The sequence below is a fragment of the Branchiostoma floridae genome, chromosome 4 (assembly GCF_000003815.2).
Source record: "Branchiostoma floridae strain S238N-H82 chromosome 4, Bfl_VNyyK, whole genome shotgun sequence".
Lineage (NCBI taxonomy): Eukaryota > Metazoa > Chordata > Leptocardii > Amphioxiformes > Branchiostomatidae > Branchiostoma > Branchiostoma floridae.
In genome coordinates, this window is record NC_049982.1 from 10,483,392 (window position 1) to 10,501,284 (window position 17,893).

Sequence of the window (17,893 nt, forward strand, 5' to 3'; positions counted from 1 at the left end):
CACAAAGCTGTTCCACCTTCTAGGGTCTAAGTTATAAACTAATCCAAACGGGCACTGAAATAGTTACCTTAAATTTGTTCTTAAACTTTCATAATATGCAATGTTTTCAAGCCCCTATTTGTTTACACAGTAAATGATAGGAAGGGCTTTTCTAGGGGCCACTTACCTAATGCTATGGGCAAACAGTGATAAGATGTCTGAGGATTAAAATCGATGTATACAATATTTTGTAAATCAGGCTAAGAAGATAGTTGCATACAGGTCTGTACGCAAGTGCAGGTATGTGCAGTAAAATGAGTATTTCAATGCACCTTTCATACAGGGCCAACTTTCCAAAACGACAAATGCATATGCATATGCATACCTGTCTTTTTTTTTTACAGTAGGTACAAGCTTGCAGATGAATTAAACTACAATGATTATATACAGGTGTATACAGGTATGCAGTGCTTAATCATAGCATAGGTATATTTTATAGTCTTTCCACACAGTTGTTACATGCAAACAGGTCTGACAAAAGACAGTACCAAAGAGAGACACACTTAAGTAGTGATTGTTTTGGTTTGAAGACTTCCGATATCTTTCAAGACGCCTTAATCTTATCTTGATAAACATTCCTTACAGGCATGGACAGGAAGATGGCAACATGCCAGAGATTGCTGATGTCAGCAATAAGATGTGTTGTGAACAACTTGGTCTTCATTCAACATTGCAGCTTTTGTGTCAAGGTATAATGCTGATTGTAGGTTACCAACAGAAAGATAAAAAGAACAGGTAGTCAAAATGCTTTTGTTGTTACATTTAACCATTTGCATTGTCTCTATACCTTTGTTCCCTTGAAACCTTGGATCTCACTTCCAAAATTCCTATGGGCAAAGATGAATGTTGCTATGTCAAAAAAGCTTTGTTAGTAAACATGTCGTCTACCTTTTGTACATTCTTATTCACTGCACCTTTAGGTAACGTTACCAGTTGAACTGGGAGAAGGAATGAGTAAGCTGCTACCATGGGTTTGTCACTGATTTGAAGAAATATCTACATGTAAATGTATAAACAGATAAGAGCCACTTATCATTATTACTATTCTACTCCAAATGTAATTTCAACAACTTCAAAAGCAGTGATCTGACATGGAGAGCATCATTGACCCCACTCTTGAACCCTTGCACAAACCTGCCCCCAACACTTATGGCATTATGAAATATCTGCATTGTTCAGCAGGTAATGATAGATGGTGTTGACAAAGGTGGCAGTGTTAGCTTGGTCCTGCTTGGGTGTCAAGGACAACAGACATGTATCTGCCATTGGATAGGGTTACTATCTTATCAGGGTTTTTATCTGTCTATTGAGTTTCAATGAGCCACAAAATCTAATCTGCACACTGTGATGTCATAGGGAGGGGTGAAGGGAATCACTGTGAGAATACTGGACACATTGTCAGAGCAACTTACATTGCTGGTTGGCATTTTCATTAGCACCATAACACAAGATTCCGCAACTTAGATTAGCAATGATTAAAGGCAAAGAACAAAGTGTAAGTAGATGACTCACTACTGAAGTCATTGTATTTTCTGCATAACTTAAGTCGTATCAATTTCCAGTTTTTTTCTTTCAAATTAGACAATGATATCAAAATAATTATCAGAAAGAAAGAAGAAAAGGAAAAATGTAGGACTGCCTACATTTTTTTAATAGCATAGGCCAGTAAATGAAGAAATGTGACATTTTAGTCTTGTTACCCAAAAGTCGGCTTTGTGTCACTTTATCCTTCAGCAGGATTCTCAAGTGTCCAAGGTTCTACCTCCATCATTAGAGGTGCCCTTCATGGCATTTGGTAGGACACCATATCCATATCTCAAACAGCCCCTATCCAACTGTTCAATCTGATTGATTACATGTCTCCTGAAATGATATTTGGCACCTCAACATTTTAAAAGTACTTCTCCAACTCCAGCAAATTCACAGATACATGTATATCTATAGCCACAACTTAATGATTTTGGCAAAAAATGAGTTCAAACTTTCCCAAAACTTTCAAATGTTCAAAAATATTTTTTTACTTATTATATTAAATTGCAATAATTAGCACCTTCCTTCATAAACAATACCGACACGATAGCCATTTCAGTGTAGACTTTTAAAAATGAAAACAGCAGCATTCCAAATACTTTCTTCTTAAGAATAAACAATTTATCTCTAGTTAAAGGTTTTCCTTGGTGAGGTTTCCTACAAAGAAGCTAATGACCTCAGAACACACAAGGTCTCCCCCTTCACATGTGCCCTTCACGGTACAGCTCCCTACAATGGCTGCTGTCTACAGGCGGCTCCCTCCTCCCCACTTGAGTTAAACCAGCTATGGTGATTCCTGGGCACACAAGGGTGAAGGTGGTCACCCATCATCTCCCAAGACATCTCCATTGCTTCTTAATTACCCATGAAGGAGGGATGAAAGGACAGGATTTGTACACCTGAGAACACAACCAGTTAACGGACACAAGCATACCTGTTGGTTCTCTTTGTAAGTTGGGATGACGTTTTGGTCTGGGTTCCCAAAAGACTGCAAAAATAATGTGCAAATATTTCTTCTAGAAGACTTGGATAGCCTCTTACAGGCCATATAGAAAGACCTCTACACTGCAAAAAAACAACTGGTGTCATGCGTGTAAAGCAAGGAAAGAAAGGTTACTCTCTGGCAGGTTTGCTAAAGACATTAACCTTTTAATGAGAAATCAGTATGGGAAGCAAGAACAACTTTTAGGCTGTAATCGGTTCACACTCGTAGTCTGTATGGTACTAGTATTTGACAAGGATGTATCTTAGTTTAAAGGTCTAGTTAAAGTGTACATCATACAATTGTACATGTGTAATCTCAAAAACTGAAAGACATCACAAATTTTTATCATAACGTTTTCAGTTTAGCCAGGCAGTAGAAATGTTGATCCCACTGGTTCTTTACCCTGGGTTCACTAATACATTCCACCTAAGAAGAGATTTTCAAACACTTCAAATATTACAAATATTATCACACATCCTGGCAACTTCAAATCTCCTTAATACACTGAAACTTACCAGCAATGCCTATATAATGGATAGTTTCATGACTGGATCCTGGTTACCGTGGCAACAATCCAAGACTGAAGATCAGGTTGAGCCAGAAACTTTCAGCTGTATCCACTCTTGTCTGCCAGACCTCACCAAGTATAATCCTAATGTCATCTGGGCTGATCTGGAGGGTGGGAAAGTTATGTTTGGGACAGGCAGGGCACTGCCACCACATTCTTCTGCTGCCCTTTTCCTCTGCATTCTGTCCTTCCCAAATGGGATTCAGATTTACGACTTATGGAATTAGAAGATACACCTGTTTTTGCTTTCTTTTGGTTATCCCAGCACATGCAGACCATCCATACAGTAGAAAGTGCAATTCACTTTGACTGTCGTATTAAATAAGTGATGTAGCTTTTAGAAGAGACCTCTACATGTATTTCATGTCTACTTATAGATGGTACAAAGACAATATGTATACAGTATAGGATAGTTTTGACACCATCACTTCTTCTGTGTGATGGAGTGATGTGGAACTGCAAAAAAATTCTATCTGTAACAAGCTTGTTATCAGGCTTTCTAAAAATAAAACTTTGGGGGTGAGCTATTCTGATCCCAAGTCACATATGGCAAAGCTTAGTGCATTATCCTCAAGGCCTTGGGGCTAGACAGTTTATTTTTCATTGTATCAGTTTGGAAAGGGCATGGCTTAAGTCACCAAATAGCAGTATACATTCCTACATTCTTGGAAAGGTAGAGGATTGTCTGTCAAAACTAACCTGTGAGCTTGCAGCTGTCAGGAGGAAAAATTGAGAAAAAGAATAGTTCATTGACACTAACAGTAAGTTCCGAAAATATCATATAAACCAAGACATGTAAGATTCTTTACCTGACAATTTTCAGAAATTACAAATTACTGTACATGCACATGGATAACCCTAATACAGTTCTCACAATTCGCATTATATATAATGCTTATATGCAATGCAAAGTTCCATAATTCAAAATGCAAAAGTCATGCTAAATATTTCAGATGATGTGTCCATTGTGTACGAAGGACAGTGCAATGATTTCAATACCCTTGCATGGTAACGCCAAGTTTGTGTTGTAACCTAGACTGAAAAGCCTGTGGCTTAGATGGTAAACCCCACAGATGTGGGGAGTAGTTGTGCTGGTGGGATAAGCTTTGCTATCATGACAGTCTGTAGTTTGGCACAGCAACATGCACAAAAGAACCCAGAGAATGGAGGGTGGAAATGACCGAGTAATGTTGATCAGACAAATACAAAGGACTGGATGATTGAAAATATGTATATACATTTCAAAGGGATATTGTTGTGTAAGGAATAAGTGATTAAAATAAGTTGTTCCGAGCAAATTGTCTGATTCTTTCTAGACAGCCAGTGTATTGAAAAGCTACAGGACAAGAAAGGTAGGATTAGAGAAACAAAATCACACACATGATTAGCATCCAGGCTGGAGAGCTGCTGGTATGAAAGGATTTTTGTTTGGAGAGAAGGTAACCAATTCATCATGGAGCTCAAAATTCAATCCCCCCCATCCACCCCTCTCCTGGGTTTAATAAGATTACCTGCATGTTGCTGTCACCTGCTCAACATGCCTCTCCTTTCAACTACTGGACACCATGGGCTATTCTATTTCAGAGGGGCAGTTGTGAATATTTTTAGTCCCCCTTCATTCTGATTACCACATCTGTACATATATGTTCAATTTCAAAAAAGATCCTGACTACCCTTAAATGCTTGATGATAAAGCTATAAGATCAAGCTTCTGCAATTGTTCTATGGCTATAAATTACATCTAAAACCATGAAAGGAGCATGGAAATCAGCCCCAGACTGAAATGCCTTTATCAAACTGGTCCAAGTAAAGGAACAACTTGAACACAGAGGTATTGCAAATGTAAGGCTTCAAAATGTTAGCATTGCAACATGAATTCACATTTTCAATGCTTGTTTCCAATCTACCACTTAATGTAAAGAGACACCCTGACCATGAATTCATACATTTTTAATACAAGTAATGGAAAACCAGCAGAAGTATTCCAGGCAGGGTCATGACTGGAAATGAAGGAAGCCAGGGAGGGCACCACTAATGGACCACATATCATGCCAAGGTGACAACTATGTGATGACATGGTTTATTCATTTCTCACTAAGTGGAAATGAAACAGCAGTGATTGTCACCTTTCCAGTCAACCTGAACCTCTCCTGAATAAACACCATCCATTGTCTATTGACTGCACAGGGAGTCCGTATAATGGGGCACAGCAGGAAAAGTCGCCCTTATTGATTAATAAGGATATGACAATCACCCCCAACAATAAAATCAGTTCATCTTTCAGACAATAAAATCAGCTGATCTTTCCTTGCTGCCACATTTGAAATGGAAAAAAAACAGAAACTGGAAAAAAGCTATCTAAATGAAAAAGTAACATATTTCAGTTGTTTCTTGCAATTTGTAACTGTATGTCTGTAAAATGCAAACTACAAACAAATGCACATGTCTCTGGGCCATTTCTACATATCACAACTTGACACAAGGTAGAAGAAGTAAGTTATCGGGTACACAGTCTAACCAGGATGAAATTCAGGAATCTATCACTTTCATTTTCCTTAAACCCACATTCCACAGAGTATTAGTAGCTATGGAAAAAGAAGAACAGGACTTTCTCTAAGGGCTGAATAATTTTCCTAGCAGGTGGCTGCCCCTAATGAAGTGAAATTTGTGAAACAGAGGAGGTGGTCACCAGGCAGCAGATGGGAAGCAGGCTTCTTTTGTCCACATCAAATGGCTCACAGACAATTAATAGTTGCCAGTTAGAATTAATGAATGGATGTACATTTTGATGTAGATTGATGCACGTGCAGGCACGGCCTTTGAAATGCCGACATTGCTGGCTTGATTCAAAGCAATTCTTGCAAGCATCTAAACATCATTTCCAGTCCCGATGCAAGAAAAGTTAAGATTTATCTATTCTTTTCATCCTTCTGTTATGTGGCATATTTTTACAAGGTAAATTGGATAGTTTCAGGCAACTTTCAGCCAATACATCATTCTACATGAAAAAATAATTTTGTGATAAGACAATCTGCTGTGAAATTTCCAACAAGACAGAAGGAAAGACTTTTCCAAAAGAAGTTTCACTTCAATCTATTCTTTCAAAGGCACTGTGCTACATGTTCTTTGTGACCTTTCTCGTTTTCCTGAGCAGCCCTAACAATATTCTAACATGTGCCCTTTTGTTCCACTGCCAACACTCTTTCAATGCATGATCTGTGACCATGTTCCAGACATGGCAGTATGGGTGATTTGAAATCACAAATAGGGGCATGTGCTGAGGCAACATGACATCCCTGGGGTACCATTAACCCCAACCATTCTCTCATTAATGTGCACTTCATAATCGATTTCCATTGGGCCAGAATGGACCCCAACAATTCTTTGGTCACGGCTGGGGGATTCTGGGAAGGAGTGACAACGCCACCTGTTTAGTGTTTATACAGACACTTGGGGTGTATAAGGGTTTCAGCATCTCACAGCTCATTTTGGAATAAAAACAGGTAGAGAAGAGATGATTAATAAACTAGAGCAAAGAGAGGATTCTATAATTAGACAGGAAATGTTCTGAATAGGAAAACATTAAACCAGACATTCAGAATATCCCTGTACAAATGAATATAGTTTAGTTTCAAAGACAACTCTTATATCTCATTACATTGTAAACTTTCATAAATATTTGGACAACATCATAAAACTCTCTTTGTTGGATTAAAAAAAGAAAGGATTCTATCATTCCAATCTCAAGCTTTCAGGCTGTTCAAGATTTGAATTTCAAAACCAACAACCAACAACATGGACAGTTTTCAACAGCCAAATTCTCAGCGGCCCCTGTTTAATAGACAGAAACTGTTGGAGAGCAGTTTCTGGACCACTGATGCTGAAGATTTGCCCCCCTGCTAATTGGACCAAGGGGGCCTAATTTTCTGCAGTGGAAAGGGTCTGGATAATATTTCAAATCAAAACTAGCTTCAGCTGAACTAATTGTTTTTCCTTGGTTTGGAGAAATCAGGTCAGAGCCTGAGCATGGAGTTCGTCAGGTGACATAGAAAGGACTGATACTTTTTTTTATAAGTTTACTGTAGGTAGCGTCTGCCAATGAATTCTTAGGGTACAACTTGGTTGCCAGAAGGGCCCAGCCTACATATGATATTGTTGTCCTCTTGCCACTATGCCACACAGTACAGTACACAATATGTATAATGTACCTGCATGGCTTTGATATTTAATGCTAGAAATAGGAGTCAGCTTCAAACAGGTGCTGTATTAAAGATGTACCATGTCTAGTTCAAAAGGCAAGCCAGGGATCCTTCCTTTGGGCCATCTGGCCACTAAGAGGCCTAAAAGAGAATTGCCTTCATTTCTCCAGGGGGTAAAGGGCAACAGTAGGAAGACTTTTGAAGTCCTGGTTTTGAAGTCCTGTCGCAGCTGGAGTGACATTGTATATAGTTAGGCCCCGAGGAGAATAATTTCCTCTCTAATTTTTGATCTGGAAAAACTAATAACATACATCACTCTCCAACTCGACCTTTCATTTTAGCATCAAAGGATGGGGGAACTAATGTATATGTATGATTTAGAGGGAGCCACAGCTTCTAGGGCCCTTGATAAATTGGTTTGATTCCATTTTAGAATTGCAGATGGAGAACTCTTCCTAGTTTAGCTAGATCGTTTCCATATTTCAGTTTAACCTTCTGAAGATCTCCAAAACAATTTATTCAACAAGCAAAATGGGTCACTGACACATGCAAAGGCAAAAAATGTTATATGGATGATTATAATTAATCCCCTTTCACTTTTTATTTATCTACATTATCTACAAATATCAACATCAAATTGCAGAAGCAAGTTTTCATATTCTTATTTCATATGCCCAGGACTACTGGCTTACATAATCTGAAGGGCCTGTGGATATTTTACAGGGATCTATACATGATCAAAGGTTGCGGGTAGATCTCCTGCATCCCTGGATATAACTATACAATGGAAATTTGCTGCAGGGCTGGTGGTTGATAATAATTGGCGGCTTCTTTTCACAGGTCAACTGCCCACATCAAACGGACTGCTACCTGAAGTCACCTAGGTGTGGATGTGTTGTCTAATCCTGCCTGCCTGGCAGGCGCTACTGATCCTCCCCCTCAGGGAAGGCACATTAATTACAGGTGAATTATCAGGAGGGCTGTTCTGGGTCAGGAGCGATGTCCTGTAGGTGGGGAGGTGCTCAGGTGTGCATTCTTGGCTATCTACATACATTTTCTATTTTTGTCATGGATGAAAACGATTCACTGTAATGACTAGCTTCACTCACAACTGAGTCACAAGTATACAAAGTTGTTCTCCACCATATACAGAGGATTTTCCATTAATCTTATTCATATCAATGTTAATGAATTCTCAAAGTTACAAAATCATATACATGTAGTAGTCCTTTTCATTTCTTGGCTACTCCTCTCACAGCATTACAAATCATAGCAATCCAAGTCACTAGAAAGTGGGTTCGAATCCTTGTCAGTAGGCGATAGGACTGTGACTTCAACTTACTCGTTATACAGAATGCATGTTTTGGGTCAATTTTTATATCAAAATTGGACAACAGTGCTTTTACACGCTGAATGATTTTCATACCATGTAACTTTGGAGCACCACACTTAAATCTTTGGTATAAAGGCTACCCTCATATTACCCCTCATCATTGCATGGGATAACTAACATTATCTGCTAATAATTACATAGTAATTAACTCCACTTTTCAGTATGTAGTAACCTTCTACCCATCGAAGTTGCTAGCCTTCACCAGGCTTCCTACAGGGCATGGATCATAGAATTCGACAAGAAGGGGAATGATTGGCCAGGAGAGTCAGTCCATGGGAAGGTTGCATACACTATCATACAGGCAAACCTATGGTAGCCAGACTCCCCAGGCAAATTATTCTCACTGCAGCCAGCGTAGTTAGTCTGATAGAGACTAGCAAGTTGCTATAGAATTAGCGATAGAAAAGGACCAAACATCTTTAAATCCAACTCTGGATTAATTTAGCTGGAAAATGAGATTAAGGCTGCCCAGCTGGTAAAGCAAGAAAAACTGTCACGTTAATGTTCGTGCTGAGTATGAGACGTGTCAGGGCTCTGGCTGGGTGTGCCAAATATTTCATCTCATGCTATCTATAATAATAAACTAATGAGATTCCAAAGCTAGCTTTCTCTTCTTTTTGAAAACTTCAAAAGAATCATAGAGCACAGAAGATGATTCACGAGTCAGCAATGCCTCCAGGCGCAGCTTGCTGATTATGTTACGTATGATGAATACGCAACCATGAATTAAGCAAATCGTTGCCGGGCCTTTGTTCAATCACAATGCAAAACATTTCAACCCTTGGTCTAGAGGGGAGGCCTGTTTGGATAGGGTATGAAAGGGAGGGTTTAGGTCGGGCTTTCTTCATTTTGTTCTCTCCAACTAGAAACAGGACCTCCCATCCGTCCTCCAGACGCTGTTAAACCAACTTTGTATGTGTGGGGTAACCACTAATATAACAATGTCAATTTTCTTTTCTTTCTGCATTCCAACTTATGTTAAGAAAACCTTAGGACTCTTCTTTTGGTACTTAGGGCCAATTCACACCAGGCAAAAAATGACGCGCTGCAGCGTCATTTTCGTTTATACACGGGCACACGCCGAGCGTCGTAGGACAAGTCATTTTTTTGCCTCGTGTAAATTGGCCCTTAGAGCTCATGGGTTGAAAAAAAGGAACAATCCCACAGCGTAAAATACTCAGTCTAGACATCCAGACCCAAACAAAGGGAAGAAGGATTGCTGAAAAGGAATAGGTTTATTTTCCACTGGAAGGGTGAAAGAGTATCTATCCTCTGAAGTCGGCTAAGCTATGCCTGGCTCTATTCAATGGTGTTACTGGACTCAATTTATGTATTTGGTTTTCAGCACTGACAGCATACAGTCTGTTTGCCCAAGTTTGCATTTGGACAAAGGAGCCAAACCATCAAAGGCATAACTTTAAATACTTGTGATGCATTAAGACCATTTTTGAGGTAATCTCCGGAAATGTTTGCCTTTTGACTTTTACCTAACACTTTTGAACTTTTGTATAAGTTCTTTCTAAGAGTTCATTCTAAGCCTACCATTACAGAAAAGGGACATGCAAGCCCCCTTCTCTGAAGTTCTCATGAGTTTGTTGAATAGCCTTATTATGTTGGAGATGTGCAATGATACCCTTAACTGTTTAACAGCCCGAAATTAGGGTTAGAGGTTCCTTGACCTTGGTCTCCTAACCCTCAATGGTGTGTAAAAGGGAGGAAAGAAGCTGAAAGATGATATAACTAAACAGCTGGACCCAAACAACTCAACTAATTACCTTGTTGTGTGAGCAACACCTTTCACTTTGCGGGTGAATAAAAGCAAATAACCGTCAGGAGTGCTGGCATCCTGATTCTCCTTATGATCAAAAGAGCAGTTTTGAATTTGTACGTACATGTCTGAACTAAAGACTTCAGGAGTTTCTAAGTTATACATGTTCAGTACAGTAAAGCCCAGTAATGTTAACACCGGTCATGTATTTTGATAGGCCTGAGCTATACCAAAGGCTGCGACACTCAACTACCCTTGCCTTTCAATTCTTCAGCTTTCTTAATTGTATCAAGCCCCTATGCCTCTGTGTGGGAAGAAAAGAGCCGCTTACCCCCATGGCCATTGTTCCCCAAGAAGTAATGAAATGTTTAGAAGCTTGTATTTTGATAGCGGACACGGGGGAGGGACAAAAAGAGCGGGCAACAAGGAGGCCACTTCTCTAATCTTAGCCCCAGATTCAATAGAACACCTGTCCTGGCATTGGAAGAAGTCACACTGGTTCTCGTGAATAACGTTTAGAAGGTCCCGCGCAAAGGGTGCCGGCACTATTGAGAGCTACCGAGACGTGATACGGCCTCGATTCTTCTCACAACCATCCCAAATCCCATATACTCAGACATTCGCTTCAGGAAATCCATTTAGCGAAATGCACACATACATTCTACGTAGCTTCCCTGAACATAAAAGGGAAGGATAACTGTACAAATATCGAAGGATGTGTCGTTAAAATGGGGTCAAGCAGTGGTCAGTGCATATGTTATTGATGTAAGATACGGTTACATTTGACCAGGGCACCACTATATCTACATTATTCAGTTGTACCCAGGCTGAAGTGTTTGCTATTCAAAGTTACTCAAACATCTCGGGCGTCGGAGAATGCCTGCCCGTAAGACTAGAGTCCTTCCTTCAGCCCGGCTACGCTCACGCACAATGCCCTGAAATGTAACACGGGCCAAACACCTTTGATCTTGCGGGCATCGGGTACATAACGGAAAACAAATCGCACGCTCAGAAAACAACCTCGTAACAGCGTCCCTTTAAACACGCCTGCTTACTTAGCGGCGAAGCCAAGCTCGTGTTAACCACAAAGAAGCGTTCTTATCACGCTATCAAATCCATATCGAATTCCTATGGACAGACGAAGAAAAAGCTTTTCTTTTGTTTGCTGTATGTCTCTGAAATCAAACTTTCCCTTCTTATAGCTTATGAAGATACGGATGAGCCCTTCTTACTCAAACAAAAGATTCTGCTCTGATATGCATAACCAGAGAAGCTGTGTGGTATCAATTTTCATATTAATGCACATATCATGTACATCAAAAGAAAGACATCAATGGTACCAGTCATGCAAGACCAACTCTTATTTTGCTGTCTAAAACTCAGGAAAAAGTAAAAACTGGCATTAACACAATTTTCTTCTATAATGTAATCAGACAAGACTTTTTTCAACAGTTTGTTTACTCAGTTAGTGTTTACTTAATGTAAACAGGAATACACTGTTATTCAGTCTGTTCTCTTCTGAAAAAGAAGCATTGTCAGCAGTTTTTGTGTACTGTGTCACCAGACTCCACATCATTATAATGACATTTTCCAAACACACCAACTTAGTTGATTGAATCTTTTCACCCTTATCTATGCTTCAGACCATTAGTAAGACTGTATCTTAATACGTTTACTTTCCCCTTCACTTGTATGTCAAATAATTGTCAATTTCCTCACCAAACACAAACAACATGGTCCTCCTAGAGTAAATAACCTCCTTCGCAAGTCTGCGACAACTCACTATACGGTGACAAGTTTTTTGTCCGTTATCAGTCCTTAATGACATGTTAGCTTTTTCGCTTGTATGTGGCTGCCAAGTCCCACACTGGGAAAGGCAAATATTACTCAGCTAATGGTCTCCTCCACAAATAAACTGTCCTTGAACATGAGCATGAATTATGAGCGCAGCCATGCTTGCAAACTTGCCGGGTTGCACAGACTGCCACAGTGTGTCACACCAACCGGTGGGAAGTACAAATAATGGAACAGAGGAGTTCCGTGAACCCTTTGAAAATGCAGTAAAAACTGAAACCGATACATAACAAACAGGTTATATGATTCATCACCTTGAAACCTGGATAGCATTGAACTTGACTTTGAGCAGGGCGACTGAGCTGAACTTGTCCTGGTCCTGAAATCACAGCAGCAAATGTCTTTCAACTCTGCCCTATATCCCTTTACTCTAGGAACAACTACAGCACTGTTCCACTGTTAATCACAAAGTAAACTTATTCCCTTCAAGTATTACACACAGGATACACACAGGTAATGCATAAGGGCATTGAACTTCAAAACAGATTACTGGGGCCAATGTACTAATGTGACAAGCACAACACTTGCAACAACTGGGACAAATATCTCGCAGCAGAACAGGGTGGACTGGGAACCCCAAACAAAGCAAGGCAGGTCCCCCACACTGCAGGTAATCTGGTTCTTGTGTGTTTGATGCTTTTGTCAGCCAATTTTCTGGCCTAATTCTATTGAAGGGAGATTACACTAACATGGTCTCATGCCTTGTGTGGGAGACAGGCTTCTCCTGCTTTTTTTACTGGAGCCAGTCAGACTGCCCAGGACACTACCAGTAGTACTACAATGGAATTATAGGGTGAGCTGAACAAACACTTTCTTTGCAAAACTGAGTAAAACAGACTTTCTACAGGATACTAGATACAATAGTCTAACCTGTGAAATTTCAAAGATACTCAGTCAAGTTTTGTGTTACTTTGTCAATGACCTAGTAAGCACCTTTTGATGTCCAACCCAAAGTGTGAAAGTTGTTTTTCTTCTTCAGTAGAATTGTATGTGTATATCATTGTACATTTTCTTTTGTTTATCCTTTACTCTTTCAAAATCTGATATCATGCAATGCATATTGCTTTCACCAAAGCAAATTTGGTACCAAAAGGTGTAGTACCTTTCGGCAAAACCAAAGCCAATCCTCCATTTCATTATCAGGTTTCAAATGCAATGGCAACGCTAACCCCATTGTTTAAGTCATGACTGAAAAATGTAACTTCTTAAGGGATCAATGACATGGATGTCAAAAGACACCAACGTTCACCTACGCTAGGATGATTCACAGCCACCACAGGAATGCTTTTGAAGACTGAACTAAGACAGGACAACAACCTTTCACTCAAAAAACATAAAACACCTGGAGCTAAACTGGAGCGGCTGATAAATATGAATAAGGAACTTAGGATGTAAGACATGAGACACAATCATCAGAGAACATGGGCTGTAGATTAGTGACATTACCATGAGTCAATGTCAAGGACAAACAAAGCTGTGGCTGTCTGTGTCAATGCCCGCCAAATTACCATGCAGCCCCTGCAGGCATTGCCAGGAAAAGTAACAAGGGAGTTCAGTTCATTCTATCAATCACAAACTTAAACTCTTGAGTAGAAGGTACTTGTAACAATACAAATTGTAACGTTATATAGGAAACAATGAGATGTTGCAAAAACATGACCTACCATTTGCATCTCGTCCACAGATGAGATGCTCGAAGGGCTGCAGGATGCCCCACAGGTCGGGGTCGTTCGCTATCCCATACTCCAACAGCTCCACGCTCACAGCCATGTCGTCATCCCGCCCCATCACGTGCATGCACACCGCTCGCAGGAAAATCTCGTCCAGCAGTTTCTCCATCAGTCCCACAAGATATACTGCTGCATTGTCATGGAGGCGTGGGCTCACCCCGACGTCAATCAGCCAGCGGTACATGCGTCCGACACTGAAGATCACCCCTGCTCGCGTACGTTTGCTGACACGGAAGCCCTCCTGTCCCGTCATCACGTATCTAGACACCGCTTTCTTGGCCGAGTTGATACAACTTTCTGCCAGAGTCCGTGACAATACCAGCTTGACCGCCGTCTTCATGTCGTGCTGAGTACACTTACAGTTCCGAATGGCAAGTCTCTGTGCCTCGCGGACAATCCTTACTAAAGGCCTCTGGAGCAAGTACGATAGTCGCTGTATGATGTCTCTTGAAACACTGTCACAAACGTTCTTTCCCTGTCCGTTCTCAATCACCTGGGATATGTCCCTTTCAGTCCAGGGGACGTTTTCGATTTCGACCAATCTCGTATAACGATCTGTACATTCGTAATCGTCTGGCACCGAACTCTTCACACTACAGAAGCTCTCGCTATACCCTGCTCCGTTCGTCAGGGTACCGTTCATGTGGGACGACATGTGACTTGTTGGTGACTTGCTACCAGTTCCGTACCCGATACTACCGTTCAGACTCTCCATGGTGGAGTAGTTACTGGCCGAGTCCAGACTCAGCTTCTCGAGTGAGCGTAGGTGCTGGTTGATGTTTTTCATCCCAGCCATACTGAAACCTCAGAGCCTCTCAGAGCGGACCGCAAAATTACCGATCGGCGATCACTGTACACTACTTACATCCGAAACGTCGAGCACATTGTCCACATAAGGTCAACGCACCTCCAGCCAGCGGTCTTTTCTTGCTGCGGCTTTTTCAACCCTCTTGGCTTTGATAGGTGACCCTACACAAACAGTATCCACTGCGGACCTTGCAGCTCTCCTTGCCCTCCAGGCTAAGTAGTGGCGCCTGCTGCCTCTGTGACCAGTAACTTGATCTAGTCCCTACAAAAGAAGAGGGTAATGCAGTTGTTACTTGTAACTTCTGTGACCATAAACACCAAAGTGTATAGGAAAATGGGAAAATGATACAACAACAGAGGAATGTGCTGAATGACACATCATTATGCACTCAAGGTTCCATTAATTGTACAGTATATCTCCACAAGTGGTTCTAGTGGGCTCTCCAAATTGCTTACAATTGCTACGTTAAGCACCAATTACCAAAGTACAAACTGCTGTCTAAATATGTCCAGAAGGTCAAAGTCTACTGGCCTTGTTCAGTAACATCAACATTTGGCATGTTTATAACCTTTATGCTTTAATATGTGTACTTCATCTTGACAAACAAATCAGATATAGAGGCCAAAACGTCAGACTGAGCAAAAAAATCTCAATATAGAGACATTATGGACATCAGACAAAAGAATGTTAGCAGCACCTTGATTGTAAAAATATTCACTTTAGGGCCACTTTAGACAAAATCAAAAACAGTAAGGCAGTATGTTCTCCAATTAAGAAACAACTATTAGAGATGTCACAACAAGAACGGCACCAACTTCTGTTACTAATTATTCCACTTCTGGTACTGTTTTACTTTGAATGTAGACAATAAGAATTAGTTACTTTGCAATTTGATTGAAGAGCTAGATAAAAGGTTTTCAAGTTGTACATAAAACCTAGCTTAATGATAGTTTTCATGGAGTAAACTTAACAATTATAGGGTAACTTCAGTACTGCCATTCTGCAGGATTACATGCCGCTTATCAGGTTTTTGAGCCACCGACCCTTTTTATAGCTCTTCAACAGTTAGATCTATATCTACCTAGTCTGTGTAACACAAACTCCACGGTCCAGGGCTGTAACTGGCGGGCTAATATAAGCGAGATTTAATCAGGCTATATCGTACCCTTTCAAGTAAACACGCATTTTTAACGTAGTTTTGTTACTGCCAAACTGTTTGTTTCTTCTCCTACCTGTAATGTGAGCTTTTCTTTTCAAGTTACTTTTAGTGCACAACTTGCATTGAAGTAATAAAATGATCCTACAAAGTAGGCAAACAGAGGAATTGTGTACAAAGCAAAAGGACATACAATGCTACCAGACAGTTGCTAGTTTAGAGAAAGGCTACTTCTCAAAACCTCTGAGTGTTCTCACTCACAACTCCTTGCTCTGTGGGAATATACACAAGTAAAGAAACAAACTATCCAGCTATATTGTTTAAGACAGCATTGACAGTTTGGTTGTTGTTATGATTGTAACTGTATGACTGGAGGGGTATTATCAAAGGGCCTTAATGGGTCAGTACCCTTGAATATTAACATCCTACAAAGGGCGATGTGTAGAGGGTCTGATGATTGAGACAAACAACTGGAGCAATATGCTTCAGCATGATGTTGGACAAAGCCACAGTGTGTCCTATGCAAAATCAGATTGAAGATTTCAGTCTTGAAGTTGCCTTCCAGAATTTGTCACGATTTAAAAAAGAAATATCTATATCTAAGAAATAAAAGATAAATATCTAAGAACATCTATAAAAGATCTATAAAATGTAATCCTACATTGGCAATGTTTTGGACAGTTCCTGATACAAAAACATGAGTCATGTTCAAGTACCACTCACGAGGCAAACTCACTTATACCAGCTACAAGTATGAATTGCAAAAATGATCATAATCGCCATTGGAAAGGTAAAATCTCAACAGACTGTAGAATAGAGAAGACAGCCACAAGACTTGACCTACCTCCCCCTGACAGTCCCAGGGTCTGACTGACAGAGAAAGTCTAGATCTACTCATGGCCTAATTGGGTAGGGAAAACTTTCTCATGGGAACTCCATACCACATGACTTGTCACCTGCTTTGGCCAGGCTCACTGTGCCTTTCTCCACTACCATGGGAAGACCAGCGAACACTTGTGACAGTTCTTTACAAACGAACAGCTCTGTGTACTCTTCTCATCCTACTCATGTGCTACGAGTTTGTACAGGTCAAGAAACTGTCACAACCAGTTGTTTCGATTGCTATTTGCACAAGGCATGTTTTCTTAGCAGACTTTTTCAGAATATGTGTGATGAACCCTTGTGACATTTTCCTGACAGACAAGCAGTCTTGTGTACAGTTCTCATCCTACAAGTTTGTCTTAAACTGCCTCAACGAACTTACATTTTAGGTTGATGGTACAATATGAGAAAAAAAGTCTTATCAACAGAGCGAGACAGCTTTTTACTTTCAAGCAAGTAAAATTAAACGTATGTCAGTGGGCAAAAATGTCTTACTACACCTGAAAGCCAAAGAGTATCGATTGTCAGTTCATTGGTAAAATACCTTTGTATGATGACATGTACTTTTGATAACCTTATGAATTACTAGTATGCTTTCCTTATTTCAGAACAATCCTTAAAATCTGTCATCTCAGACTGCAAGGAAGTTTCACACTAAAGTTTTCTGTGACTCTTCAGTTGTCTGTACTGCCTTCCTTTCACACTGATTCCTTTTTGCTCAACTGTCAGCCATAGCCTTCTCACCAAGGTGCTTCACAGTTCTTCATAAACCACCTTCAAGTTACCATACAAGGAGGCCTTCCCTAACATGGATACAGTATAGGAACACTGGGATACTATCTGTCAATCCTCTCACAGTTTACAGCCAAAACCACTTGTGTAACTTTCCCAAGCTCCTAGGACCTGGCACCGAGCCAGCTGAGACACAAAAGCCTTTCCAACTCCTGTTCACAAGGTAAACTTTACCCAAGCTGCTACCCT

General features: G+C 40.4%; 1 protein-coding gene across 1 annotated transcript in view; it reads right to left on the reverse strand.

The window, feature by feature from the left end:
* The window catches only part of LOC118413903 (ankyrin repeat and BTB/POZ domain-containing protein 2-like), a 50,035-nt gene that overhangs the window by 21,490 nt on the left and 10,652 nt on the right, over positions 1-17,893 (reverse strand). The window contains exon 2 of the mRNA XM_035817532.1: positions 14,001-15,135. Coding sequence (XP_035673425.1) covers positions 14,001-14,862 — 862 coding nt within the window. The 5' untranslated portion in view covers positions 14,863-15,135. The remainder of the gene's footprint in view (positions 1-14,000; positions 15,136-17,893) is intronic.